This window comes from Doryrhamphus excisus, chromosome 20, assembly GCF_030265055.1.
Source record: "Doryrhamphus excisus isolate RoL2022-K1 chromosome 20, RoL_Dexc_1.0, whole genome shotgun sequence".
Taxonomy (NCBI): Eukaryota; Metazoa; Chordata; class Actinopteri; order Syngnathiformes; family Syngnathidae; genus Doryrhamphus; species Doryrhamphus excisus.
In genome coordinates, this window is record NC_080485.1 from 15945669 (window position 1) to 15973052 (window position 27384).

The 27384-nt window shown below is 43.1% G+C and overlaps 4 protein-coding genes across 5 annotated transcripts; 1 reads left to right on the forward strand and 3 right to left on the reverse strand.

The window, feature by feature from the left end:
• Window positions 1-2394: 2394 nt before the first annotated feature.
• Window positions 2395-10856, reverse strand: wnt8b (wingless-type MMTV integration site family, member 8b). The gene is made up of 6 exons (XM_058059280.1): window positions 10715-10856; window positions 8873-8906; window positions 7246-7384; window positions 6978-7103; window positions 5571-5713; window positions 2395-3701 (listed from the first exon to the last, which is right to left on the reverse strand). Exons 1-6 carry the CDS (start codon window positions 10849-10851, stop codon window positions 3132-3134), a joined length of 1149 nt encoding a protein of 382 aa, XP_057915263.1. The 5' UTR covers window positions 10852-10856; the 3' UTR covers window positions 2395-3131.
• Window positions 10857-12699: 1843 nt separating this feature from the next.
• scdb (stearoyl-CoA desaturase b) lies at window positions 12700-18135 on the reverse strand. Its single transcript, XM_058059284.1, has 6 exons — window positions 17989-18135; window positions 17687-17880; window positions 15209-15339; window positions 14925-15130; window positions 13512-13744; window positions 12700-13368 (listed from the first exon to the last, which is right to left on the reverse strand). Exons 2-6 carry the CDS (start codon window positions 17874-17876, stop codon window positions 13169-13171), a joined length of 960 nt encoding a protein of 319 aa, XP_057915267.1. The 5' UTR covers window positions 17877-17880; window positions 17989-18135; the 3' UTR covers window positions 12700-13168.
• trmt2b (tRNA methyltransferase 2 homolog B) lies at window positions 17989-22184 on the reverse strand. Of its 2 annotated transcripts, XR_009120445.1 has the most exons (3): window positions 21187-22184; window positions 18878-21091; window positions 17989-18129 (listed from the first exon to the last, which is right to left on the reverse strand). XR_009120445.1 is itself a non-coding variant. In XM_058059279.1 (2 exons), exons 1-2 carry the CDS (start codon window positions 22027-22029, stop codon window positions 20486-20488), a joined length of 1449 nt encoding a protein of 482 aa, XP_057915262.1. In that variant the 5' UTR covers window positions 22030-22184; the 3' UTR covers window positions 18285-20485. The 2 variants fall into 2 exon arrangements, 1 of the variants encoding a protein (XP_057915262.1); XM_058059279.1 differs by lacking the exon at window positions 17989-18129 and having other exon boundaries at window positions 18285-21091.
• Window positions 22185-22240: 56 nt separating this feature from the next.
• dnajb12a (DnaJ heat shock protein family (Hsp40) member B12a) lies at window positions 22241-27382 on the forward strand. The gene is made up of 9 exons (XM_058059281.1): window positions 22241-22432; window positions 22576-22753; window positions 23306-23451; window positions 23531-23701; window positions 24645-24724; window positions 24855-24964; window positions 25046-25218; window positions 25282-25424; window positions 26777-27382. Exons 1-8 carry the CDS (start codon window positions 22300-22302, stop codon window positions 25401-25403), a joined length of 1113 nt encoding a protein of 370 aa, XP_057915264.1. The 5' UTR covers window positions 22241-22299; the 3' UTR covers window positions 25404-25424; window positions 26777-27382.
• The last annotated feature ends 2 nt before the right edge of the window (window positions 27383-27384 follow it).

A 27384-nucleotide genomic window follows, 5' to 3' on the forward strand; every position in this document is an offset into this window, starting at 1 on the left:
TCTATCAGCCATTTCTAAAGCTTCGGGACTCCAGCCAACCACAGTGAGAGCCATCATCCACAAATTCCAAAACCAACCAAAATGACTCCAAGAGCGCAGCGCACAAAAGACCCCACAACAACATCCAAAGAAGTGCAGGCCTCGTCTGCATGTCTCCACCATAAGTAAGACGCTGGGCAAAAACAGCCTGCATGGCAGAGTTCCAAGACCAAAACCCCTGATGAACCATTCATTCATTCATTTTCTACCGCTTTTTCCTCACGAGGGTCGCGGGGGGTGCTGGAGCCTATCCCAGCTGTCTTCGGGCGAGAGGCGGGGTACACCCTGGACTGGTCGCCAGCCAATCACAGGGCACATATAGACAAACAACCATTCACACTCACATTCATACCTATGGACAATTTGGAGTCGCTAATTAACCTAGCATGTTTTTGGAATGTGGGAGGAAACCGGAGTACCCGGAGAAAACCCACGCATGCACGGGGAGAACATGCAAACTCCACACAGAGATGGCCGAGGGTGGGATTGAACCCTGGTCTCCTAGCTGTGAGGTCTGCGTGCTAACCACTAGACCGCCGTGCTGCCCACTGATGAACCAAAAGAACATTAAAGCTCGTCTCAATTTAGCCAGAAAACATGTTGATGATCTCCAAGACCTTTGGGAAAATACTCTGTGGTCTGACCAGACAAGGTTGAACTTTTTGGAAGGTGTGTGTCCCGTTCCATATGGCCTAAAAGTTACATCACATTTCAGAAAAGGAAGCTCATACCAACAGTAAAACGTGGTGGTGGTAGCGTGACGGTCTGCACTTTTTTTGACTTGCTGTGGTAAATGGAAGCAGGAATTCATGTGAAGAAGAACATCCAGCCGTCTGTTGGTGGCACGGAGCTGAAAGCAACTTGGGTTGTGCAGCAGGACCTGAATGGCTGAAGAAAAAACAAATGAAGACTTTGGAGCGGACGAGTCAAAGTCCTGACCTGAGTCCGACTGAGATGCTCTTCATGCTGGAAAAGCCTCCAATGCGACTGAATGACAACAATTCTGCAAAATTCCCTCATAGCGCTGGAAGAGACTCATTGCAAGTTAGCAGAAACGCTTGATTGCAGTTGTTGCTGCTATGGTGGCCCAAGCACTTATTATTATTATTATTATTATTATTATTATTATTGCAAATGTTATTTTTGTGTTCAGTCGTCATTGACTAATATTATAATTATTTTGAAATGTGACTAACATGCAAACAAATAAGAAAGCAGGAAGTGGTCAAAGACCTTTTTACTGTATATTTGTATAGATTTCTCATCATCCAGATGCACAGATCCCCCCCCCCCCCCCCCCCAATTAATTAGCTTTCCATGTTCATCTTCCCAATCCCATCTGAACCGCAAAGCTCCCAAATTCCATCAAATGTCTGGAATGCCCGCTCTCTGCTCGGTGAGAAGCGGCATGCTGGGCCAGGCCTGCGTGGGGTCACCAGAGAAGGGGGCGGGGGGGGGGGGGGGCTTTTCACGATCATTATTTGCTAACTAAGATGTCAACAAGGTGTTTCCTTGACACATTATTGAGCAAAAGGAGGAAGGTGCAGAAATGAATCCCGCCACCAAACCCTCTAATCTCCTTTTTCACAGCCCATCTGGGCTGAAGGACCCGGGCCTTGGCTCGCCGTGCGCCAACCCGCCCGGGCCTTGGCAGGTGGGACGAGCCCCCTGGCAAAGCATGTGTTTATAAAAGCCACTTGTTTGGGCACAATACTTGAACTAACTTCTTTTCAGCCAACAGTGTGAATCCGTGTAAAGCCTTTTCCCAAAGTCCTTTGCAAGGCGACAGTCCTTTGAGAGCGCCGGAGAAGGGATTACCTTCCTGGACGGCGCTGCATTTCCGAGAGAGCTGATTAGCTCCGCATTCATTGTTAAATGGAGCAAAGGAAGGCCCTGGAGGAGGGAAAGGACCCGAGTGGGAATAAAACAGCCGCAGGAAGCCTTGCTCCGGCAACCTCAAGTTTTCCCAACATTTCTCCCCCCCCCCTACCTCAGCCACTCCAAAAAGGAGATTAGCATACAAAATTAGAGGCGGGATGATTTTTTTTTTAACTTGCCTCATGCCCTCCACCCCCGGGCTACGACTCTGTCTGGACAAATTAATTAAACTCGTATTAAACAGTAAAGAAACTTGGGGAGTTTCTTTGAGGATTAGCGTGACAAGAGGGCGGGATTTGTCCGGGAGAAATTGAGAAAGGCTCCAAAAGAGAGTCCTGAAGAGTTTTCTTTTCTTCCCGATACAACCCTCCGCCCCCGGGCAGGGTCCCCCCCCCCCACCCTTGGCGTGAAGCGTTTCATTTGGAAGCATGGTCAACGATACCGGGAAGGATTTATTTGTTTATTCTTTCGTAGCATCCTTATCCAAAACAACCGCTAACAATACGACTAGGTGTGCAATAAATTAACAATGTACATACAAAGTGCTTCATCTTATATACCTTATATACATTTAAATACATCAAGAGGGCAGACAAATGCGTTTATGATGGGAATTTTGCGGGAAAATTTAGCAAAAAAATAAGAATTTTAACCGGTTGGGAGAATCTCTGATGTGTTCTGAACTCCTGCTTCCATCCATAGTGAGTAGATTAATGCTAGACTTGCGTCTTGGCAGAAGTCTGTATGGACGTAGCGATCGGTTTTGTGTTTTTCTTTAGATTAGCTGAAATGGAATGAATAGCGCCTCTGCTGGTTGCAGCCAAGTGGTGCAGTCCATTTTTTTTAGCGATCAATTCCGAATCTCAACACAAAAAAAATTCTGAATTCTGAACTGTCATGCACATTAAACCCAATAATGTCGGAGGTTTTGTCGTCAGATTAGACCAAGTTGAATGAATAGCGCCTCTGCTGGTCGGAGTCGAGTATTTCGCCAGAATTTGGTAATTTTGTAATCGCACAATTTTTTTCGACCTGTGCCTATCATCAAAATTTTGCTTGGAATTATTATGACAGTGTTGCTCCTTGCTGATATGAAAATAAATACAATTGTCTGCTGGAAAAAGAACCGAATCAGCGACAAGTGTCCAAAAAACGTGGTAGAAAAATAAATCTTAAATACATTTAAACCCTCCAAGCGTTTTTCCATGCTAGGCTCAGTGCTTCTTCCTCAGTCTGAGGGTCTTACGGCGGCCGCCGGCGCTCTCGTTCCTGGCCCTCACCCCTCCCTTCTTCACGCAGTAGAACTTGGTCACGGTCTTCCTGCACTGCTCGCACTTGACGGCGCAGCACCAGTGGAACTTGCAGTTGCAGCTGGACACGGTCTCGGCCTTGCGCTCCTCCACGGCCAGGCCGCACTCGCCGCACAGCCTCTTGCAGCTGCGCTTCTCCCATTTGCTCAGGTTCTTGCCCTTCTTCACGCACTCGCGGCTTTCGGTGCCCGGCAGGCCCAACGTGCGGTTCTCCAGGCAATAGTCCGGGGAGTCCTCCAAGTGGACCAGCTCCTTGCGGGAGATGGAGCTGAAGGTCTCGGCGATGGCTCCTCGGCTGGCCGCGCTGTTCCCGGCACCGCGGAGGAGATCCACCTTCAGGGCTCGGTGGTACTTCTCCTTCAGGTAGTTGCCCACCTCCCTGAACTCGGGCAGCTGCAGCCAGCAGGTTTGCGTGGTGCAGCTTCCCGACACGCCGTGACATTTGCAGGTCTTTTGCATGGTCCCCTTCACCGCCTGGGAAGGGGAGTCGGGACAAATGGAAGACATTTTCAGCCGGAAATCAGGAAGTCCTATTGGCATATCACATCTCTGAATGTCTTCTGCATGGAGCAGTCATATTGTACCGGTACCATATTGTACCAGTTGTACCAGCTTATATTTCTATTTTACTTTTAGACATTTTATGCTTAAAAATGCTTAATTTAGGCTAACAATACATAACATTTGCTTAGATATGCATTTTCTTACTTATAATAAATATGCGGTACTCAATCACGAGCTATCCATGCACTCATGACGAGTTTGTCCACTCATTGGAAATCGCAGGCGGTGTCCCTTACAAAAAAAACACTAAAGTCATCACACAGCAACCTAACACTCAAAGGCATACCTGAGAAATATCCAAACACGTACCAATATGAGTTGATTTTTTTTCTTATCTCTTTTCCCATTGGTGCCCGGGGCTGCTGCAATGACATCAGCCTCCCTCTGGGCGCTTCTGGCTCCCTCTAGTGGACAGGGGCAGCATTGCAGCACCCTCCAGCCCTTTTCTATGTCACTTGTGCTCCAATGAAATGCTTGGGAAAACTTAAACACATATTGGTACATGTTTGTTTATCTATTGGGTATACCTTTTGAGTGTTAAGTTGCTGTGTGATGAGTTGTAAGATGACACTGTGAGATTGAGTGATGACTTTTCAATCCTAAGATTCAAACACATATTGGTACATGTTTGTTTATCTATTAGGTATACCTTTTGAGTGTTAAGTTGCTGTGTGATGAGTTGTAAGATGACACTGTGAGATTGAGTGATGACTTTTCAATCCTAAGATTCAAACACATATTGGTACATGTTTGTTTATCTATTAGGTATACCTTTTGAGTGTTAAGTTGCTGTGTGATGAGTTGTAAGATGACACTGTGAGATTGATTTTATTATGTTTAAAGCGAAGCCGAGAAATATGAAGTAGGAAGTGGTGAGGGACTACTGTGCCTCCCATGTTGTTATGAGAAATTATAACAATTCCTGACGCAGAAAGCACATTTATCCAGATTTGCACCAAAATTGAATGGCGTCGGCCCCGCCCCTCCATGAGGTTTGTGTAATGTAAGAAAGAAAGATCCAAGTGCGGACTGCAGACATCTTCTTGACTGATGTGTTCCCAACAGAAGAAAACAAAGCACGCCCAAAAAGCCCAAAAGGTCAGCGTGTTTGTTGTGGCCCCCGTGTTCCCTGACTTTACCCCGACACAAAAACATCTGTCCCATGAAAAGAGGGGACGTCCTCTTTCCAAAGTTTCACATCGAGTGCCTTTGTGGGCGCTTGGAGGAATGGGAGTATTTATTTAGCCGCGGTGACAACACCCCAATGGGGGGGTCCCGTGGAGCCGCGCCTGTGAAAAAGACGTTTTTCTCCTTTTCTAGACCCATTTTTTTTCTGTTACAATGATGCTCCAGGTGCCGTGGGGGATCCCGGGGTCCACCAAGGCGGCTTTAACAAAGGGCACTTCAGCTGCGCGCCTGTGGTCCCCTCAGACTCCCCCCGAGCCAAACAAAGAGCAACATAAATGTGAGAGAATCAAACTAAACACTTATTTCCAAAACAACATCTCTGGCTCCCCTGGATCTCCAATTAAGCTGCACCGGCGATCCTGACGATTCTACGGCCGTAAATAGGCTCCTTCTGCTACAGCGAGCACACTGTTATGACTGGGGGCGGGGGGCGAGGGGGACGAGTGGCACCTCACTTAAGTGAAAAAGGACGCTTGGGTGGCACACTTGCTGTTAAAGTGTGTTAAGAGTGTGTGGGGGGGGGGGTGTCAAAGAAAAGAAATCAACCTCCACGACTCGTCAAAACAAGCCAAGCACTCGGCGCCCCGGTACCTTTCGGCCCGCTTCGTTGTTGTGGAGATTCATGGCCGCACGAGCATCCTGCCCCGTCTCCAAGGCGTCCACAAACTGTTTAGCGATGGCCTCGCCGAAGCCCACGTTGTCGCTGCAGCCTCCCCACAGCCACCCGTGACCACCTGGAACGTAGAACATCAGGAGTGAGGGGGACACGTCACAACCTCAGGGCGAGTTGACCTCCACTTTAGTACACGTCCAGTTCACAGAAAGATGCAGTCGACTGTAAAATGTCATTTCATCCTATGGGGTCCCTACACCCCCAAAACAATATTTCTCATCATATCTCGTATATATGGTTTTATTTTCATTTGAACATGCATCAGATTAGTGCATCACATAATCAGTTCACATATATATATATATGTATATATATATATATATAAATATAATATATATATTAGATATAATATACAGTACATACACACAGTTTATGTATGTATATTGATCATAATACATTTGATTTCAGGTGCTTTAAGACACAAAAGAACTACAAAATGTAATTTCTTGTATGTCCTTTCAAATAAAATAATAAAATATTAATATAAATAATAAATATAAAAAAAATGTTTTTTGCATATTTTTAAAAAATTGTTCAAAGTGAAACATGTCATGGTATTTTGTATTTTTTTGTATTTTGTATTTGTGTGGTTTTATTATTACACACACGTATATACTCATTTGTAGTATTGACAATAACTTAATTTACTTAAGGTGCTCACAGACATTAAATATATATATTATATATAATATACAGTACATACACACAGTTTATGTATGTATGTATATTAATCATAATACATTTGATTTCAGGTGCTTTAAAACATAAAATGACTACAAAATGTAATTTCTTGTATGTCCTTTTAAACAAAATAATAAAATATTATTATAGTATAAATATAAATAATAAATATAAAATATGAAATCAAATTTTTTTAGCATATTTTTAAAAAATTATTCAAAGTGAAACATGTCATGGTATTTTGTATTTTATTGTATTTTGTATTTGTGTGGTTTTATTATTACACACACGTATATACTCATTTGTAGTATTGATAATAACTTAATTTACTTAAGGTGCTCACAGACATAAAAGGACACAAAAATTTTAATTATTTTATAATTTTTTTGTGGTTACAGATATGAAAGTATGTTCCATTTTATCTTAAAAAGCAGACTAACATGATATATTTTTTCATGAATACATTAATTTACATGATTGCATTCAAACTGAAATATATTGATATATTTAGTATTTTTGTGATATTAATATTACATGTATTTTTACATATATTCATATTCTGAGCTCCTGTTTCCATGAGTGTGGAATCGCCAAGACGAAGCGCCTCTGCTGGTTTCAGCCAAGTACTGCACTCTTTCTTGTACCTCGTTGTCCGTTCCTGCTGTCGTCGCATCCGCAGTTGTCGAAATCTCCCAGACTGCAGTTCCTGGTCAGCGTGTACATGACCCCCGCCGAGCTGATGGCGTGCACAAACGCCGTCTCCCGATTGGCTGGTGGTGGCAGAGACGCTGGTGTTAGTGGACGTGGCTGTGGTTTGTGTTCCTACAGGTTAGATATCTTCCTATGGATGCTCGCCGTTGGAGGCCGTGCTTGTTGTGGAACATAGAAGAAGAACCAATAGCGGCGTCTCACCGCTACGCAGGCTGCTGTGAGTGGACAGCTGCAGGGCTCGCTCGGGACAGTTCCAGCGTTCCCACTCAAACTGGTACTTGCACTCCTCGATGCCGCTCTGGGCCCCCGCCGCCACGCTGCTGGAATAGATCAGGTACGCCTGCCGATCATGGAGACAGCTTCTTCATCAGCAACTTTCATTTTCACTTGGTCCACCTCAAGTCCTGCTACTGTCATGCCAACGCTCTAACACGACGTTTCTATCTTGTGATGGGTCTTATCTCTGTGTGGAGTTTGCATGTTCTCCCCGTGCATGCGGGGGTTTTCTCCGGGTACTCCGGTTTCCTCCCACATTCCAAAAACATGCTAGGTTAATTAGCATGACTCCTAATTGTCCATAGGTATGAATGTGGGTGGGAATGGTTGTTTGTCTATATGTGCCCTGTGATTGGATGGATGGGTGGTGGATGGATGGATGGATGGTTGGATGAGTGGGTGGATAGGTGGTGGATGGATGGATGGATGGATGGATGGATGGATGGTTGGATGAGTGGGTGGATGGGTGGTGGATGGATGGATGGTTGGATGAGTGGGTGGATGGGTGGTGGATGGATGGATGGAAGGTTGGATGAGTGGGTGGTGGATGGATGGATGGATGAATGGGTGGTGGATGGATGGGTGGATGAGTGGTGGGTTGATGGATGGATGGATTTGGGTGGATGGATGGGTGGATGGTGGATGGATAGTTGGATGAGTGGGTGGATGGATGGTTGGATGAATGGGTGGATGGATGGATGGTTGGATGAGTGGGTGGTGGATGGATGGATGGATGGCTGGCTGGATGAATGGGTGGATGGGTGGGTGGGTGGGTGGGTGGTGGATAGATGGGTGGATGAGTGATGGGGTTGATGGATGGATGATTTGGGTGGATGGTTTGGGTGGATGGATGGATGGATGGATGGATGGATGGGTTGATGAATGATGTAAATGATGTAAATCATACTTGATAAAGGAAACCTCATGCGAGGGGCGGGGTGAGACGAGGAAGGGCAGACTCACATGCCTAGATGCCATTTGAATCAGGTGGTAAGTGTGTGGAGGACTTGACCTAATACATCATCTACAAACTATTTAATGTTATTGGACAACATTTGAAAATATGTGTTGATATTTTGAAGTTGATTGGGAGGAATGAGCTGGTTCAATTCCTCATGGAAATAACGTAAACATGCTTCAAAAACTGTCTAATATTATCTAATATTACGATTATTAGAGTGAAAATAGTCCATTTAAGAGCCAAAGCTTGGCTTTTAGTCTCTGTTCCGATGCTGGTTGCCACCGTGTGATGATAATAAAACTAATATGTCTCAAGTGGACGAGGAGAGCACCTCTCATACACACACACACACACACATACACACACACATACAGGCCAGGCTCACTAATGATGACCACCCACTAAAGCAATGGTGCTGCCTGCATTCACACACACACACACACACACACACACACACGCCCCCTCCCGTAAGGTCAAGTGTACGCGAGGCAGGTCGGTATCGTACACACAAAAAGGAAGAGGAGAGGGTGTTTTGTGGTGGGGACGGACGTGGACGTGGAGGAAGGAGAGATGAAAAGAAAGTTGTCTTACCTTGGGTCCAGTCATCAAGAAATTATTCACTGACCTGGAAAAGGAGACAGATTATTCAGTCAAGAAGCTCAGCGTCCATAACAAATTCCTGGCCTAACATCTCTCATTAGCGCAGGCGGGGGCGTCATGTGTCGCGGTGTCACGGCCCCGCCACGCTAAACTGCAGAAGGTTCGCTCCGAAGGCGCACGTCGGGCTCAGGAGAGCAATATGGATACTATATGGAATGCTAGGGACATGAGAAATGTTGCTGAGAAAGGATGTCTGCACTGAAATGTAAACGACAAGGTGATCTTTATTATTATTATTATTATTATTATTATTATTATTATTATTATTATTATTATTATTATTATTATTATTATTATTATTATTATAAAGATGTTATTCTGCCCCCATGAGAATGGCATCTTTCTATATGGTCTATGGAAGCTGACCCCCCCAATGTTTCATATTTCAGTGAAATACTTAATCAATCATCCAAAGTTCATTGGCTTGTTTTAGATTGGACATGAACTTGTATTCATGACATTTGGCATTTTGAAGGTTCTCCAGAGTTTTTCATTGGAACTATTCATCATCATCATCATCCATCGTCTTTTTTACACGAGCACCATCAAGACAGCCGCTCAACCCTGATTTGATGTTTGGGATGTTTGTTCCTGGTATTGCTAAGCAGTAGACTCCATGTTCTTTACATGACTTGGAACACACTCCATCCATCATACTACATGTTCCACCCATCATAATACATGTTCCATCCAACATGTTCCATCCTTCATACTACATGTTCCATCCAACATACATGTTCCATCCAACATGTTCCATCCTTCATACTACATGTTCCATCCAACATGTTCCATCCTTCATACTACATGTTCCATCCAACATACATGTTCCATCCAACATGTTCCATCCTTCATACTACATGTTCCATCCAACATGTTCCAACCATCATACTACATGTTCCATCCTTCATACTACATGTTCCATCCATCATACTACATGTTCCATCCAACATACATGTTCCATCCAACATGTTCCATCCTTCATACTACATGTTCCATCCAACATGTTCCATCCATCATACTACATGTTCCATCCTTCATACTACATGTTCCATCCATCATACTACATGTTCTATCATCATACTACATGTTCCACCCAACATGTTCCATCCATCATGCTCCATGTTCCATCCAACATACATGTTTCATCCAACATACATGTTCCATCCAACATACATGTACCATCCAACATACATGTTCCATCCATCATACTACATGTTCCATCCAACATGTTCCATCCAACATACATGTTCCATTCATACTACATGTTCCAACATATGCGTTCCATCCAACATACATGTTCCATCCATACTACATGTTCCATCCAACATGTTCCATCCAACATACATGTTCCATCCATCATACTACATACATGTTCCATCCATCCAAGATCTCATGTGAAGATGAATGGAATGACTTTCCTTTCATTCCAAAGAAACACATTTTGAAGTATTTCCCTGAGACCAAATATTTCTGATATATTTGGAAGTATTTGTTGCTTCTTTTAGTCAATAATTGCATATTATTGAAACAATGAAGAAAAGGTTTGTAAAGTATTTCATTCAATTTGAATTGACTTCCATTCCAATAAAGACTCCTTTTATCCTGATTTATCCTGTTTTTTTCCACATCGGATTTGGAAATCTTTCCAATATTTGCTTTTCATTTCCTCTGCTCTGCTTCCCAACGATCCTTGGATCCCCAATAATGACGTTCCATAGCAAACATCAAACTTCCATAAAGGACGAGAGCACCACCGTGAGGACGAAGACTCACCAGCAGCAGGAGGACCTGAGGAGGTGCACCAGGAGGATGAAGACGTAGAAGCCGACCTGCAAATGCATGAACATCCTGGCAGGAGCGGAGGAGATGGATACTGAGCTCGGAGGAGAACACGCACGGAACTCCACCATGGGGATTGGGGGGTGGGGGGTGGGGTGGGGTTGGGGGGTCTGAAATGGAGCTCCTCTCGTCCCCAACAAGAGATTATCTGCTTAATTAAAGAAACGCCCCCCCCCCTTACGTTGCCCACCAATCCGGAGCATCTCAGCTAGACATGATCAAAAAGGGCACCCTGGGCCTTCCTGCTGCCCCCCCATCACACCCCCCCACATTCAGCGAGCAGGGAAGATCTGCCTAATCCTGTAGGAAAAGTGCAACACTGATCCCGGAGTTGTGCGGGGGGGGGGGGCAAAAAAGTTGTTTTGAGATTTCTAACTTGTCCGGATTGAGGGATTAAGTGGGATTGTTTGATAAGAAGACGGAATATGTTTGTGTGATGATTCAATCAACCACTAAACGTCATCACATGCATCAAAGCCCCGCCCCCCCCCCCGTAACCCCCCCACCCACCCCATGAAAAGAAAACACGCAGAGCTCAAAGGCTGCTTCCCATCGTGATGATCCTCAGGGATTACATTTGCATCCTTAATCCAGACTGACGATGCTGGATGGAGGCTCTTCCTTCATCCTTCATCCTTCATCCTTCATCCTTCATCTAACCACATAGACCCGCTCCTCATCTTCTTCTTCTTCTTCTTGGGGGCAAATTACCCCCCGGGGTGGGTGGGTGGGGGGGTGTTTGGGATTGAAGATTCACCAAAGGATGAGGAAAAAGTGGCCATTCTTCCGGATTAGGAAAAAGACGATAATAATCCTCATTCAGGGACACTTCATTAGGTACACCTGCACCCTTCCATCCAATCAAAACAAATTTGGAAAAAAAATAAAAAATAAACTTTCTTATCCTTACATTGTGTCAAATGTATCCTTTATATTTTATATGAATGATATATAATATATAATATACATATACATGAATATTGTATGTATGGTGGAAGTAAAACTTGAACCACAAAAATGACAAAAACAAGACACCGTGTACATTTTAACATATGTACTTATTAAAAGTACACGAAATTACTTCAAAGTGTATTTCCCTTGTACATGCCTTGATTGAAATGACGTCAAAAATCACATTAAATATCATAAAAATGCAAATAAATGCCATAAATTGAATAAAAAAACGTACTTTATCAAGGTTTTATGAGTATAGGACTAATTATATGCTTTAAATAATATACTTCTATAGTTGCTTTGATTTAAATTGTTAAAAATATAAATATGAAAATACGCTAATAAAAGAATTACTGGTATGCTATTCAAATAATGTGTATAAATGACAACAGTTCCATATTTTGCTTTCAGATTAGTCTAAAATTAATGTGACCAAATTAATACCCATCACTATAACCATATTTATGAAAAAAATGACTAATAAAATACCAACAATACAGTTACGGATTTCATTCGCCTTGTCATACCCCCGCTTCTCCACCAGAGGGTGCTACTGCACATCGTCGTCATCATCAACCTCGCCCTGCGTTCATCAAGTACATCTGGTTGTCTTTGCCATCTAATCGTGTCGGAAAGCGAGAGGACAAAGTTTGTACAGGCGTGTCGAGCGGGTGAAGAAATACTGGACGCACAACAGTGAGGAATGTCCAAACAATACAAGCGTGTGTTGCTATCTTCGACATGCGCGGCGCCATGACACGCACGTGCGACTAGCACGAGCGGTTGAGATGACAATCAACAACAGAAGGCGGCCAGGTGCCCAAACGCTAATGTTGCGTTTATGTTTCGTTCATTAGAGTGGTTCTACAGCAACTAGCCTACCAGCTACAGGTTGCTAATACTCTTGACAGCCGTGGCCATGACAACCATGGCCACTTGGTGAAATGATGAGCAAAAGTGAGTGATCATATACAAAAATGGGGTTTATTAGACGACACGTTCTGTTTTTAAACACCATCAAATATACAACCACAAAGGAGGGGGGGGGGGGTGTGTGTGACAATATTTTATAGCATCTCATCTTGCAGTCTTTGACAAACTTATCATTCCCTGTTGGAACGTTTTTATAAATAAAACGGGGGTTGCCCAAACTGCAGCCCCCGTTGCGACCCCCGGCACATTCTCAAAATATGATTCAACAGGAAAAGGTCAAGAAAAAGCCAAACAGCACAAAGAGAATAAACAGTAGTGATTTTACAAGGATGAGTTTGGCAAATGACGAGAAAAGGACATCAATCAAGCGTGGATCCGACTTCCATCTTGCAACGTGTTTAATATTTGCGTGGAAAAAAGCGACACCGGCTCACAGCACGCACAGACGCCTCATCCTCTCATGACGCCGCCGCCGCCGCCATCGAGCGTCCGTGCTCCACCTCAGCCACTCATAGCGCTGCCGTCGCCCGTCCGCTGCACCCGGGCGGCTACCATCTCTTTGGACACGGTCTTGCGCTCGGAGGCCAGACCCAGGAGGCACATGAGGTCGATGAAGGCGGTGGTGGGGTTGAGCCTGCAGCCGAACTCGCTGGTGGCGTAGTCGAAGGGGAAGGTGTGGTGGAAGTTGTGGAAGCCTTCGCCTGAACGCAACAAGGAGAAGCTGACGTTAGGATTCTGCCTGGTTTGGTTCCTTGGAGACCATCTGGTCAAAAGGTCATGGCGGATATTGACGGCTTTCCTTTTCCTTTGCGCGTTTCCAGCAGGAGAGCCCGTGTTTCCTTACCTAAGGCGCTGAAGGCGACCAGAGAGTTCTCCCTGGGGTTGATGTTGCGGTCGTACGGCCTGTTGCCCCACATGTGCGCGGCGCTGTTGACCAGCCAGGTGGCGTTGAGCACCATCGTGTACCTCAGCAGGCCCGGTAGCAAGTACCCCACCAGGAGGGATTCACCCCACAGGTACCAGGGCACCAACGTGGGCACCAGGAAGCACAGGATGACCACCGAGAGCTGGTAGTGCCTTTTGGATGAAGAAATACGGAAGAAGACAGGAAATGTAGCTTGTTGCTGGGGGGGTACTGTTTTGCACTCAATACATTTGATTGACTGTACCTTTAACGCATGCAAAAAAACATAAAAAAATGGCAAAATCAGCAAGAATATAATGAGGAAAAAATAACTGATGTAAATATTATGGGAATAAAGTCATAATGATGAGAAAAGGAAGAGTTATTTTTTTTAAACATCATCATAGTATGACACACAAACATAATGCTATTTTTCAAACAATATAAAAGTTATATTATTGGAAAAAAAATCATAACCTTATGAGGAAAATGTCATTTTAGTAGCAAAAGTTTAAATATGAAAGAAAACAATTCCTTTTAAATTCATAATATTGTGAGAAACAAATAAATTAGATATAATTTGAGGACAATTAGGTTGGGAAAAAGATATTATGTTTAACATTTTATGGGAATAAACACATAATATCAGGAAAAATAATAACATTTTAGCTAGTTGTTATTTTTATAAAAGTAATGTTAGGAGAACTTGACTAAACAAAATAAAGTTGTCATTTTTTTTAAAAATAATTGAGGAAAAAGTACATAATACAATAAATAAAAGTAAAAAATACAATGACAAAGTCATAAAACGTCATTTCAGTATCATAAAGTTCATATTTTTTAAGTTGTAATATGAGACAATTTGGGAAAATTATGTTGGGAAAATGTTATGTTAAGAGAATAAATATTAAATATGATAAATTATAAACTTATGCTGTATATAAATATGTATATGTAAAATAGTTACAAGTTACAAGAATTAAAATAAATTAAATAAATTAATAAAAAATTAAATTTTTTTTAAAATAAATTAAAATAAAAAACCAGCTGTAACCGTGCAAGTCAAAATATGCAGAGAAAAACTTTGTAATATTATGAGAAAAAATAATATTTTAGTAGCAGAGAGTTAAAATATGATAGAAAAGAACAAAGTAAATAAAGTTCAGAAAATTAGGTTGTAATATTACGACAATAAAGTCATAATATTACAAAAGAAAACTTGGAAGATTAAATGTTGGAAAAATGAAAACAAGGAAATACTTCCCACCTCCAGTATATGCAGTACACCGTATACGCAGTACTAGTACTAGTACATGCCAATATGACAATACATGCATCTTTCCCTGGCCTCACCGTCTCTGAACCATGACCACGTAGTCGGCCTCCAGGTCGGACAGGTCCACTTTGCGGCCCTTGGCGATGACGTCGGGATGCTTGCGTACCAGCAGCCATCCGATGTGGGCGAAGAAGAAGCCCCGCTTTGCATTGTGGGGGTCGGCGTCCGTTTCGGAGAACTTGTGATGCACGCGGTGGTCCCTGGCCCACTCGTATATGTCGTTCTGCACGTGCCCAGATGAGCGGGTACCTGTCAGAGGGTGTCGAGCACGTGGACGCTGGAATGTGGAGGACGTTTTTACCTGAAAGGCCATGGAGTTGGCGAAAGCCAGGAAGACCTTTAGAGGGGGGGAAGCCCTGTAGGTCCTGTGGCTCCATAACCTGTGTGCTCCGGCTGTTATTCCCAGGGCGCTGATGACGAAGCACGCGGCGGCTAGGGACGGGGGGGCATAAAAAGGTGGAAATGTGTCAATAATAATAATAATAACGGACAAACACGTGTCCAGTTCCTGTTTGTGTTGGATGCATTCAGAGAAGCACGCAGGCGGCCTTCGGCGGGCCAAGACGGGTCGTGTTGTGGTGCCACGCCGTCCACAATGGAATGTCTATGGGAGTGCACATTGTGCTTTGTCTCCCGACGTGAAATAATACGCAGTTCAGCATTGCAAAGACGAGGGGGGGTGGGGGGGGGGACAATGCCAGCAAGACAGCGGAGACAAAGTGGCGACTGTTAAGGAATCCGTGACATGCCTCAATAGTCTGCTACAAATTCTCATGCTTTTGTGTTGAAAATGATAAAAACACCGCGGGTGTGATGACATCCAATGATAAAAAAAATAATAATGATAAAAAAAATATCCATCCGTTCATTCATTTTCTATGCCGCTTATCCTCACTAAGGTATGCTGGAGTTTATCCCAGCTGTCTTTGAGGTGTAAAGGTGACTATAGGGGTGTTATTTTCCGCCTAGAGGGCTCTAAATCATGTTAAGAAGCATATTTAGAAGGTTGTAAATTATGTTGGGAAAATGTTAGGAAAAATAATGACATTTTAGCTAGTTGTTATTTTTTATAAAAGTAATATTATGAGAATTCAACCAAACAAAATAAAGTTGTCATTTTTAGAAAAATTATTTGAGGAAAATGTACATAATACAATAAATAAAAGTAAATACTACAATGAGAATAAAGTCATAAAATGTCATTTCAGTATCATAAAGTTCTTATTTTTTAAGTTGTAATATGAGAAAATTAGGAAAATATTTAGGAAAACTGGGAAAATGTTATGTTAAGAGAATAAATATTAATTATGATAAATTATAAACCTATGCTGTACATAAATATGTATAAGGGAAATAAAATTATAAGAGCATTTACATTTTTTAAATTAAAATAACAAAACAGCTGTAACTCTGCAAGTTAAAATATTCAGAAAAAAATAATAACCTTGCAATATTATGAGGAAAAATATTATTTTAGTTGCAGAGAGTTAAAATATGATCAAACAAAGAACAAACAAAATAAAGTTCAGAAAATGGGGTTCTAATATTACGGCAATAAAGTCATAATATAACAAAAATAAAACTTAAAAGATTAAATGTTGGAAAAATGAAAACAATTGTAAATCGTAATTGTAAATCGATTCTTCCTGGCAGAACTATTTCATATTCATTGGACGTTTCTTCAAGACCACATCTCCATTGGGTTGGGATCTGGGTTCTCACTCGGCCGCTCCGAACGGCGGATGTGGTTTTTCCCAAGTGTTGCATCACCCGCCTTGAACACATCCAAGCATCCTTTGATGCCACATAGCGAGCCCAACTTCGGCGTCGTTGGCCGAACTGGTGTCTCGCTTTTTTTCTACTGTACTGAACGGTATTGTTCCGAGGTCTCCAGCGTCCAGACAAAGAACCTACGTGTTGCTGACTCACTCTTCACGCCTTTTTATTATCGGGTCTTTTATTGAGTGCGACTGCTAAATAAGCCGCCATGGGGACAAGCGCTCCTCACCGTCTTTGCCAACAACTTAAATTATGTTAAATTTATTCATTAATAATGATGTTAAATGTTCATTTATCCATATCATTCCTATTTTAGCATTATTTTATATTGTTTCTGCATGTAAGACTATAATTATCTTATATAAAAATACAGATTTTTGTTCATATTTTAGGTTTGGAACTGATCTATGAGCTCCGTGTTATTCCCTAAGGGAAAAATTGCCTCAGTTTTTGTAAATTTCAGACATTTGGCAATAATCATGAAAACCGAGGTAGCACCCAACTCCACTGGGGTCCTCGGGTTCACATATTTTCCACCATGAGAGCTTTGAGGGCTTTTTTTAAAACAAAGACATGAAAGTCCAAAGAAATTCTGTCTCTATTTTTTTCTAATAATTGTGTACATCATCACCTTTGACTTTGATGAACATCACATTTCATGACAGGATTTAGAAAAGCAAGACATTCCCAAAGTGTCACAATACTTTTCTTTCCAACTACGTACGTCTACTTTAGTCTCCCAATGCTACTATAAACCCAAATAAATCCCAATTATTTGACATATTTGATGTTTTTTCACTGTTAAACTACTGTTTGAGATATAATCCATCTCCTGCACGGTGCAAGTAGAGGGTGTGGCCTCAATAGCCCCACAGGAAGTACTTAGCATTGAATGCACCGATTCAACAATAAGCCTTTATCTAGTTTGCACGTTTCAAAAACAACATTCCCATAACTTTCCGTTGTGATATGCTAGTTGACATTCTGCGGGAATACTCACTCCAGGCGAGTGTGAGTGCGGAAGCAGTCGGGATGAGGAAGACTCCGTAAATCGCCCCGGCGTGCAGCAGGACCATGAGGAAGATGTTCCTCCACACCAGCCTCCTCGGAGGTTCGGGACCTATGTCTTCATAAACATCCCCCGCCGCCAGTGATTCATCCGCGAAGGTACCTGTGCTGGTGTCCGGCATTTGGCTGCACAAGTCCGGGAAACAACACACAAAAACTTAACTTCTTTGATGTGATTTAAAGTTCGATTCTATGAAGACGTCCGTGAAGAACACTCATATTAACAAAGACTACCTTGAGCCGGTTCGTGTTGCTCGCCGTGAGGAGGTCCAGTCGTGGTCCAGTCTGGAAATAAGTCGTGCCTGTGGGTGGATTCCCAGTCACCATGCAGCTGGGATGTGTCGCTCGCGAACGAAGCGGCTCGTAGAGTCGGCTCTTTGATGTGAACGAGCGTGAAACGTGATTGGTCCACATGTGTGGTGACGAGCGTGTCGACACATTTGAGTACCGAAGAATTTGACAAGGGTCGCTTTCATAATTCTTTTTTTTTTGTTGCCATCATTTGTATTTTAATTTATAAATGAAGCCATATCAACAATATAATTGGTTCTCATTGTGTTGTTACATGATCAATTCATTTGACACCTATTTTGCTATGAAATTGTTGTTTTCGTTTGGGAACAGAAATATCCGATTCTTTTACTGAGTCGAAACAAATGACTCATTTGGCTCAGTTGTCACCCTTTGAGCAACTGTGCAACCTGTTGTTGTTTTTTACATCAAAAGGGGATTTTTCCCAGGTAATGTTTGTTGGTTGCTGTGGTTGAATTTTAATAAATGAAAATATGATGTACTATCATGTCATTTCAATGCAAAGGAAATGTGATGTCATCATTACGTAGCGTAAGCTCACTGACAGGAAGTCAATAAGTGACATTTGCAGCACAGGGTGGCCACATGAGTTGTACATTACGAGCCTGTCGTTTAATATGTTGCTTTTAGTGCACTGACACTGAAACAGTGCAAAAAAAAAAAACACAACATAACAGTGGAGCCTCATTAAAATCAATTTCCCACAGGAAGCAATAAAAATGGGTCGAACGGTCACCATCCTAAAACCTTTAGGAACTATAATTAAATGTAAGAGTTAAAGGTCAGATATAATATAATAAAGGGTCTTCACCTTAACACGGCTCACTTTCTCAGGGTCTTCTAGCATCTGTTCTTTTAGCGGTGTTGTCGACTTTGCCATATTGTACTTAGCAGCCGCGACAGAGACGTGGATCTTTCGTTTCCTCGTCCATGTTCCTGGAAGAGACTCATTGCAAGTTAGCACAAACGTTTGATTGCAGTTGTTTCTGCTATTGGTGGTCAAACCACTTATTAGCTTTAGGGGCAATCACTTTTTCACACAGGGACATGGAGCTTTGGGTTTGTTATATACCTTCATAATAAAAAGTTTAACTTCAAAACTGAATTTTGTGTTCAGTTGTGTTGTGGCACGCTGATATTTAATTTGTGGGAAATATCCAAATGGCCCTTGCATCTTTTCATTTTTCACAATGTGGCCCTCACAGTGAAGGATATTCCTTGCTTTATTGCTGCCTTTAGAGTTCCCCAAGCACTGTGATAGCCGCTGCCAATTATGAAATCAAACCCACAGGGGGGTAGATTGCCGCAAAGTTTATTTACAAAATGGCTCAAAACAGCAGACGAACATTTTGCAAGAGGCTGCAAACGCAAGTAACCCCATGATGTCATAGAGCAGTGACAATAGCTTTCTGACTCCTTGGAGACAGGAGACATGGCCACCGGCGGTCTGTGACCTTTAGTCCCACTCGCCCGGAGCTTCGGTTCAACAGCCCATGGGGTTGTGTAATATTAAATTCAGTCTGACATGAACTGTGGTCAGACCGGGGCAGCCCAACAAGGTCTGGACCTTCATCTTGGCCAAGATAGAACACAAGTCCAAAAGGGGGGGGGGGGGGGGGGGAATCATTTACGTTAAGCACAAGTATAACAACGCCTTGAAGACATGGCATGAGGAAGAGTTTCACCGCCATCTAGTGTACAAATAAGGTTACAGCAGCTGAAGGCCACCCCTCTAAAAATAAACCATTCATCAGCACCTTCAGTTATTCAAGTTTCAAAGACATTTTAACCACATTTATGCTCTTAAATGTGTGGGAACAGTTACGGGAAGGCCTAACCCCAACCCAAACCCCCGAATCCTAACCCTAACCCTAACCCAGCGGGGCCGTGTACTGAAAAGTGAAAGGATATGTTTCAAGAAATAACTCAATACCCATATTTACTGCTGTTTTTTTATTTTAAATTTCCAACTATTTTAACTTTCCTCTTGAACATTTTCGTCCTGTAATTATGACTTTATTCCCGCAACTTTTTTCACAACCTAACTTTCCATAAACTACAACTTTTTTCATTGTTTTGTTTCTCATAATATTGCAATTCAACTTCAAAATTAACATCTTTCTTTAATTTTTCAGCTTTGTGTAACTAGGATAGTTATTTTTCCTCATAATAGTCCCAAATTCTAGTAAAATTGTTACTTTATCTTGTTAGAGTACAACTTTTCTCTCCTAATATTTTGACTTCATTCTTAAAATCACTGCTTATTTGCTGTTGTGTTTTTTTACATTTTCTTGTTAAATGTAATTTTTGGACACGCTAATTTTTGGACTTTGGACACCCTTCCCTCGTCCCAACTCGGTGTGTGAGGCACGGTCCATAAAAACATGGCAGGATGAGTTATGCCAAAAAACGCGATTGGCTACCTCTCAAAGAGAATCACCAGCTCACAGTGCCGTGTGTGTGGAAACATGTCCACGGGCACCGCCACGCTTGGAGAAAAAGCCTCCCCTGTGAGTTTCCGCTTGGGGTCGGGCGCACAACAAAGCTCCCTGAAGTTCCTCATCGCCTCGCCGTCTGGTTTACAGGACACGTAGACCAGACGGCGGACGGCGGCTTGGTTTCGCAAGGCCCTGATCACGCGGTGATGGAGGCCGGCGCGGGCAGGGTTCACCACCACCGTGAGACGCCCCCCTTCTTTACAGCTCAACTGGGACACGAGGCCGGGGAGGACGAGCTCTGCTTTCCCAGATATGAACTCACAGTTGCGGAGGTTATTGAGGGCGGCGTTGTGTCTGGCGTCTTCCACGGCCTGCTCGATGAGCTCCACGCCGATCAGTCGCTCCACTTTGGGGAACGCGGTGATGCCCATGGCACCTGTCCCACAGCACACGTCGAGGAGAGTTCCTCCTTTGTCCTCCGAAATGGGGACACATAGGTCTCTCACGGTGCTGTACAACACGTGAGCGGCGGCCTGGTTCACCTGGAAGAAGGCGTCGGGGGAGATGCGGAAGCGGAAGCCCAGCACCTGTCAGTCAAACAACAGCAGTGCATGAAAGCATGATAGAAAGTACCAGATGATCACATCCATGCATGACAACCCCCCACCCCCTAAAATGTTACCTCCTCATGAATGTGCGTCCAACCATACAGGAGCTGGTAAGGCGAGTCCTCATGCGTGCAGCGGGTCATGGCACTCTCTTGGAAGAAAAGCGAGTCCAGCTGACAAACCGATCCCTCACCTGTCGTGAAGAACTCCACCAACTCTGCTTTGTGGACCGCAACCTCGTCTTCTGTGAGTTCCTGCGGGTGGAAATACACAACAGCCATGGTGTGGCCCGCCACGTTGGTCCTCACCGTGACCTCCCTCCAGTGACCCCCAGCGTGGAAGAGGAGGCATGGCTCCAAGGGAGAGCGTCGGATGAACTCCTGGTAGCATCTCGCCACTTGCTTGTGCTTTTCTGGCATGTTGAGTAGATGGTCTCCATTGACGCAGACGATATTCCCATCCCTGCCTCTTCCCACGTAAAAACCAACCGTCTTTGGATTTCCATCCACGCCCTTGTTGACGGAGAAGGTGGACTTGTTGCGGTAGGCATCCCTAACTGGGGACGGCGGGATAGGCAAGACTGGGAAGCTGATCTCTCCGGGAGGACATTGGGAATGAAGATATCCAGATAGCTCTGCCAGGATCTTCTCCTGGTGTTTTTGCTTGAGTTCCAACTGCTCGTCGTAACTTAGCTTCCAAAGAGGGGTGACCACAGAGGACAGCCTTTCCTCCCAGGAAACATTATCAACCAAGAGGGGCTTCTTGTGCCTTTTCTTTTTACGGTTTTTCACTGGTGGTGTTACCTGAACAGTAGGGGTAGTGCCTTGAGATGAAAAAGATGAAAAATGAGATGAAAAAGACAGCTTAGGCCACACAAAAATCCGCCTAACAAACACATATGACCTAAGGTAAGCCATTTTAGCTCAAAAAGCTAGCTTGGTCACAAAAATTGGAACATACCAGCGAAGTTAAAACTAATATTGATTATGTTATTGGTAAACTATCATATATATGGATTTCCGCCACACAAATATACATAAAACGTGTTCAAAATGTCAGCTAAGGTGACAAGCGGATGCCGGCAAAGGGTCGCGCTATTTTGACTTCATAGTTTTAAATTGAGCTTTGTGTGACGTCATCACCAAGCGTCCAGAGTACGCGCAAGTAAATACTTCCGCCGTGTAGCAATGGACTCAAACAAGGACGAAGCAGAGCGTTGCATTAAAATAGCTCTAAACGCAGTCAGCAACAACCAACTAGACAAGGCCAGGAAGTTTCTAGAGAAAGCCGAGCGTTTGTTTCCGACGGAGCAGGCCAAAAGTAAGTCGGCGTATTTTTATTTTCACGCCAAAACGGTGGACGAAAGCTACCAGTTGCAGCGCTAGTAGCCGTTAGCATAATTTGATTGGTGCTAATTAGCATAGAGGAATAGGGGTTGACATCCGTCTCATTCTGTTTTACAGCCTTGCTGGAGAGGTTGTCGCAAAATGGAAAGCCTCCGGACGAGCATGGCGGAACTGTTAACGGAGAAGGACCCACCATGAGACACCGACACCACAGAGAAGAGGCAGAAACGTCCGCACAGGGCCACGCAGAATCAGCAAAACCTTACACCGCAGAACAGCTGGAGGCGGTCAGGAAGTCAGTGTGTTTGTTTTGCTCTCTGCATTTCATTATGCTGCCAGTTAAACAATGTTTGCATGATCACAGCGTTTGTTTGGACTTGCACAATCTCATGAGATCTAGTGCAAATCCACAGATATTAATCCTGACTTTTATTGAGTATTACACCTGTTTGCACAAATTGGAAAAATATACTTTAATGAGGTTATCTGGTATGTTTGTCATGGGACCAAAGACTGCACAGTAAAATAATAAAACAGCACTTAGTAGTACAGTAATCCCCCGTTTATCACAATAATTTTTAGACCTGACTAACAAGTTTTGGAATTCTTATTTATAAATGGAATATTTATATAATAGAAAACCTGTTTACGATCTAAATACAGTTTTTAACACTATTACAGCCCTCCATACATGAAGCAACACCCTTATAGTTACCTTTAAACTACTATTACCCAATATAATTTGCATTTTTTTTACAGTTCATGTACTGAGAATGTACTCAATAGACCAGGCAACAAGAACACAGAGAATGGTTTCTTAAGAGTCCATGTTCGGTCTTCCCTGCAGGATTAAAGGCTGCAAAGATTACTACCAAATCCTCGGCGTAGAAAAGACAGCATCTGACGATGATCTCAAAAAAGCCTACAGGAAGTTGGCGCTGAAGTTCCACCCTGATAAAAACCATGCGCCTGGCGCCACGGAGGCATTTAAAGGTAAAAAGAAGAAACGATCCAGCTCCGTGACATGAAAGCACGTAGAGTTCGCTTCACATGTGATGTTGATTCGTTTCAGCCATCGGAAACGCGTACGCCGTGCTGAGCAATGCTGACAAACGGCGGCAGTACGACCAGTATGGGGAGGAGAGGTCGCACCCGAGCAGACACAGGCAGCACCGCGACTTTGAAGCGGATATTTCACCAGAGGACCTTTTCAACATGTTCTTTGGTGGAGGATTCCCATCAAGTCAGTACACAATCCCGTCTTGATCAATAAGCACACACTCATCATTTTCTCAAGGGACGATATTACACAGCAGGTGTGGTCAATGTGTGGCCAGTGGCTGTTATTTGATTATTATTATTATTATTATTTATTTATTATTTAATAGCATATAAATTAATATGAAAAAACATCACTAGCATGAATGAAAAAATCAGCAGTAATTTTACAAAAATAAAGTGTAAAGTTGTACATTAATGAGAAAAACAAATTTTACCAGAATAATATCTTAGTATTATTTTAGTAGCATAAAGTTGAAATATTAAAGAAAAAGTTGTTGTTTTTTTTAAGTCGTAATATGAGAACGCAATGATAAAGTTGTAAATTTAGGACATTTTTTATTGTGGAAAAAAGTTATAATTTTACAAGAATAAAGTCAAAATATTCTGAGAATAAAGTCAGAAATTACTATAAGAAAGTTAGCGCATTAAAAAAAAACTGTTTATGACTTTCTAAATGTGGCTTTTAACATTATTAGAGCCCTGTGGACGTGAAATACACTCCTAATATTGGTTACATCACATTATGCGGGCTACGAGATCGCTGCAGGGACGTAAGAGACGGTCGCCGCTAGCATGGCAAGCTAGCGAGCTAACTATTTAGCCTCTCCAATTTACTTACGGAAACGTTTCATACAGAGTGAAGAAAAAGGAGCAAAAAAATGTACCACTTCCACATGAAATGAGAACCTCTTTTTCACCCGATCTCAGTCATTGTGAAAGGTAATGTAATCTAACGACATGTGTCATAACATTACTGATGCCTAGTGACCACAGTACTGCATGAAATATGTGTAACGATACATAATGAGGGAGCAATATTCCAACTGCGATGTAGCGAGCGAGGACTGTTGGGATGTTGGGATTCGTGTAAAGCGCTTGCATTTAATTGACTATTTCTTTTCCAGGTAACGTACATGTTTACAGAAATGGAAGAATGCACTTCGCACACCATAATAGGCAAGAAAGACGAGAGCAGCAGAGAGATGTAAGTCATAATTGATATATCTTTGGAGCGAGCTGCATATATTGCAGTATATATTGCAGTATATATTGCAGTATTTCCTGTAGTTGAACAGCAATGTAATGGTTTAATGCTGTTTTCCTTCTGTGAACAGGGAGGTCTCGCTCTGTTTGTCCAGCTGATGCCCATCCTTATTCTCATCCTGGTGTCTGCTCTCAGCCAGCTGATGGTCACGCAGCCTCCCTACAGCCTTAGCTACCGCCCGTGAGTGCGCGGCCTTTCGCCCTTTTTTTTTTTTTTTAAATCCACCAGGTCGCCGTTCTAACGTGTCGTCTTCTCCGCCAGGTCGGCTGGGTACATTCACAAAAGGCATACGTCCCACCTGAAGGTGCCTTTCTATGTGAGCGAGCGCTTCAGTGAAGAATTCACCGGAACGAACCTGAAGAACCTGGAGAGGACGGTAGAGGAGGACTACATCTCCAACCTCAGGAACAACTGTTGGAAGGAGAAGCAGCAGAGTGAGTGTCGTGTTGATGCGTCTGGAAGTCGGCTTTGCACCTTACGCTTTTCTTTCATTTCAGAGGAAGGCCTCATGTACCGCGCTCGCTATTTCGGCGACTCCGAGCTGTACCAAAGGGCGCAGAAGATGGGAACTCCCAGTTGCAACCGGCTATCTGAGATTCAGGTCATACTGGATGGATAGATGACAGACAGACGTAGATGGGTAAGGTTTTTTGAGTCCTTGATAGCATTTAGCATGTTGTATTTGCGTGTTACTGGTTAATAGCCAACAGGAGGAGTTGGACTACAGCTTCTAGTGCTCACTAGCATCATGTGACTAGTAGAACTTTGACCGGTGAAATAAAAGCAACTTCCTTGAAGCTAATGTTAGTCTGCGCATTGGGCAACAACACTTCTGCCTGTCTCTGAGATGCATCACAAACACTTCCAGCGTGCATTTTGGGATTTCCAAACATTTTTCCCATAGGAAATAATGGGAATCCAAACAATCTGTTCCAGTTTTAAACTGTTGATATCGTAAAAACCCTTTTATTTCCTGTAAAGTCGTAGAATTTGTACATTCTAAACTGTCCTACAAGTGTAAAAATCTAGCTTCTCTTTTGATAGCATGACAATAAAAACATTCTTCACGCCTCATTTGAACATCCAGACTTTTCGTACAAGTGACGGGACACACTCGTGCATATTTTTCCCTTGTCAGCCTTTTGTCAAGGCAATCCACAGTCCTTACATGAGACGTGAACATGCGTCTTTCTCTTTTCTATGTGTTCTAAAGTTATAAGAACAGCTAAAAAGAGACACCTAAGAATGCACGTAATGGGATGCACCTTCTGAAGAAACCTCCATACTAAACAAGCTACAGCAATATTGTTATTTACATTCTTATGCTTTACCACACACTCGCTCACAGTGCGTCACGCCACTAGCGAAGGGGTAAAGCTACGTAGTGGAGCTGTCTTTTTGCTAGGTGTAGCGTTCTTGACATTGTGCTTCGAATTAGCAATTGTATCAGTTCAGGGGTGTTCAACTGTAGAGGTTCCACTTCATTCATTCATTCATTTTCTACCGCTTTTCCTCACAAGGGTCGCAGGGGGGTGCTGGAGCCTATCCCAGCTGTCTTCGGGCGTAAGGCGGGGTACACCCTAGACTGGTCGCCAGCCAATCACAGGGCACATATAGACAAACAACCATTCACACTCACATTCATACCTATGGACAATTTGGAGTCGCTAATTAACCTAGCATGTTTTTGGAATGTGGGAGGAAACCGGAGTACCCGGAGAAAACCCACGCATGCACGGGGAGAACATGCAAACTCCACACAGAGATGCCCGAGGGTGGGATTGAACCCTGGTTTCCTAGCTGTGAGGTCTGCGCGCTAACCCTAGACCACCGTGCCGCCGAGGTTCCACTTGTACGGGAAAAAGAGTATCAAGATCTTGCGTGCGACTTCAAACAAACACACAAAAAGAAGTTTGTTTGTATTTCTGAGCATGTTTGTTAGCCTAACACGTAATGCGCCATATGCAAAAGCTCATCTTCCTTCTCTTCTAGGTTCTTTGGTACTTGAATCATTTTTGGAGGACTCGGTCTGGAGCCCAGCCACCACTCGGAGTGTATTTGTGCCGCAAACCAAGAGAAGAAAAAGACGCCTTCCGCACCGCCGTGGGCGGCACACCTCATCAGGGAAGCCACTCTCAGCTTCCCCGTCGTCCCGTCGATTGACCTCCCGTACACGCAGGCCACAAAAACGTTTTTCTTTCCTCTCTTCAGGACGGCCACGTGGTCCGTTTTGGTGGTCTGGTGAATGAAGCTGCTAAGATTTAGCTTTTCTCTCTCCCTTTCTTTCGTTTGTTTTGAGAAACCTCTCGGCCTTCTCGTATGTCTTGAGCCACTCACGAAGAAAGTATGTTTTTTTTTTTTTTTAATAGTTCTCTAGTGTAAATATCGATTAGACTTTTTAACAGTGCAGAATATCATTTATTCTGAAAATGATGTTATGAAGTGAATTTGCTGAGCAGCCCGTCGGATCAAGATCAATGAAAGTGATTGCACAAGTAAACCTTATTTATTAAATTAACAAGCTCAAAGAAGTTGAAGAAGTAGAATGCTTTTCTTTTCCAATAAATTTGGTCAAAATGATGGAATGTATTTCATGCCGG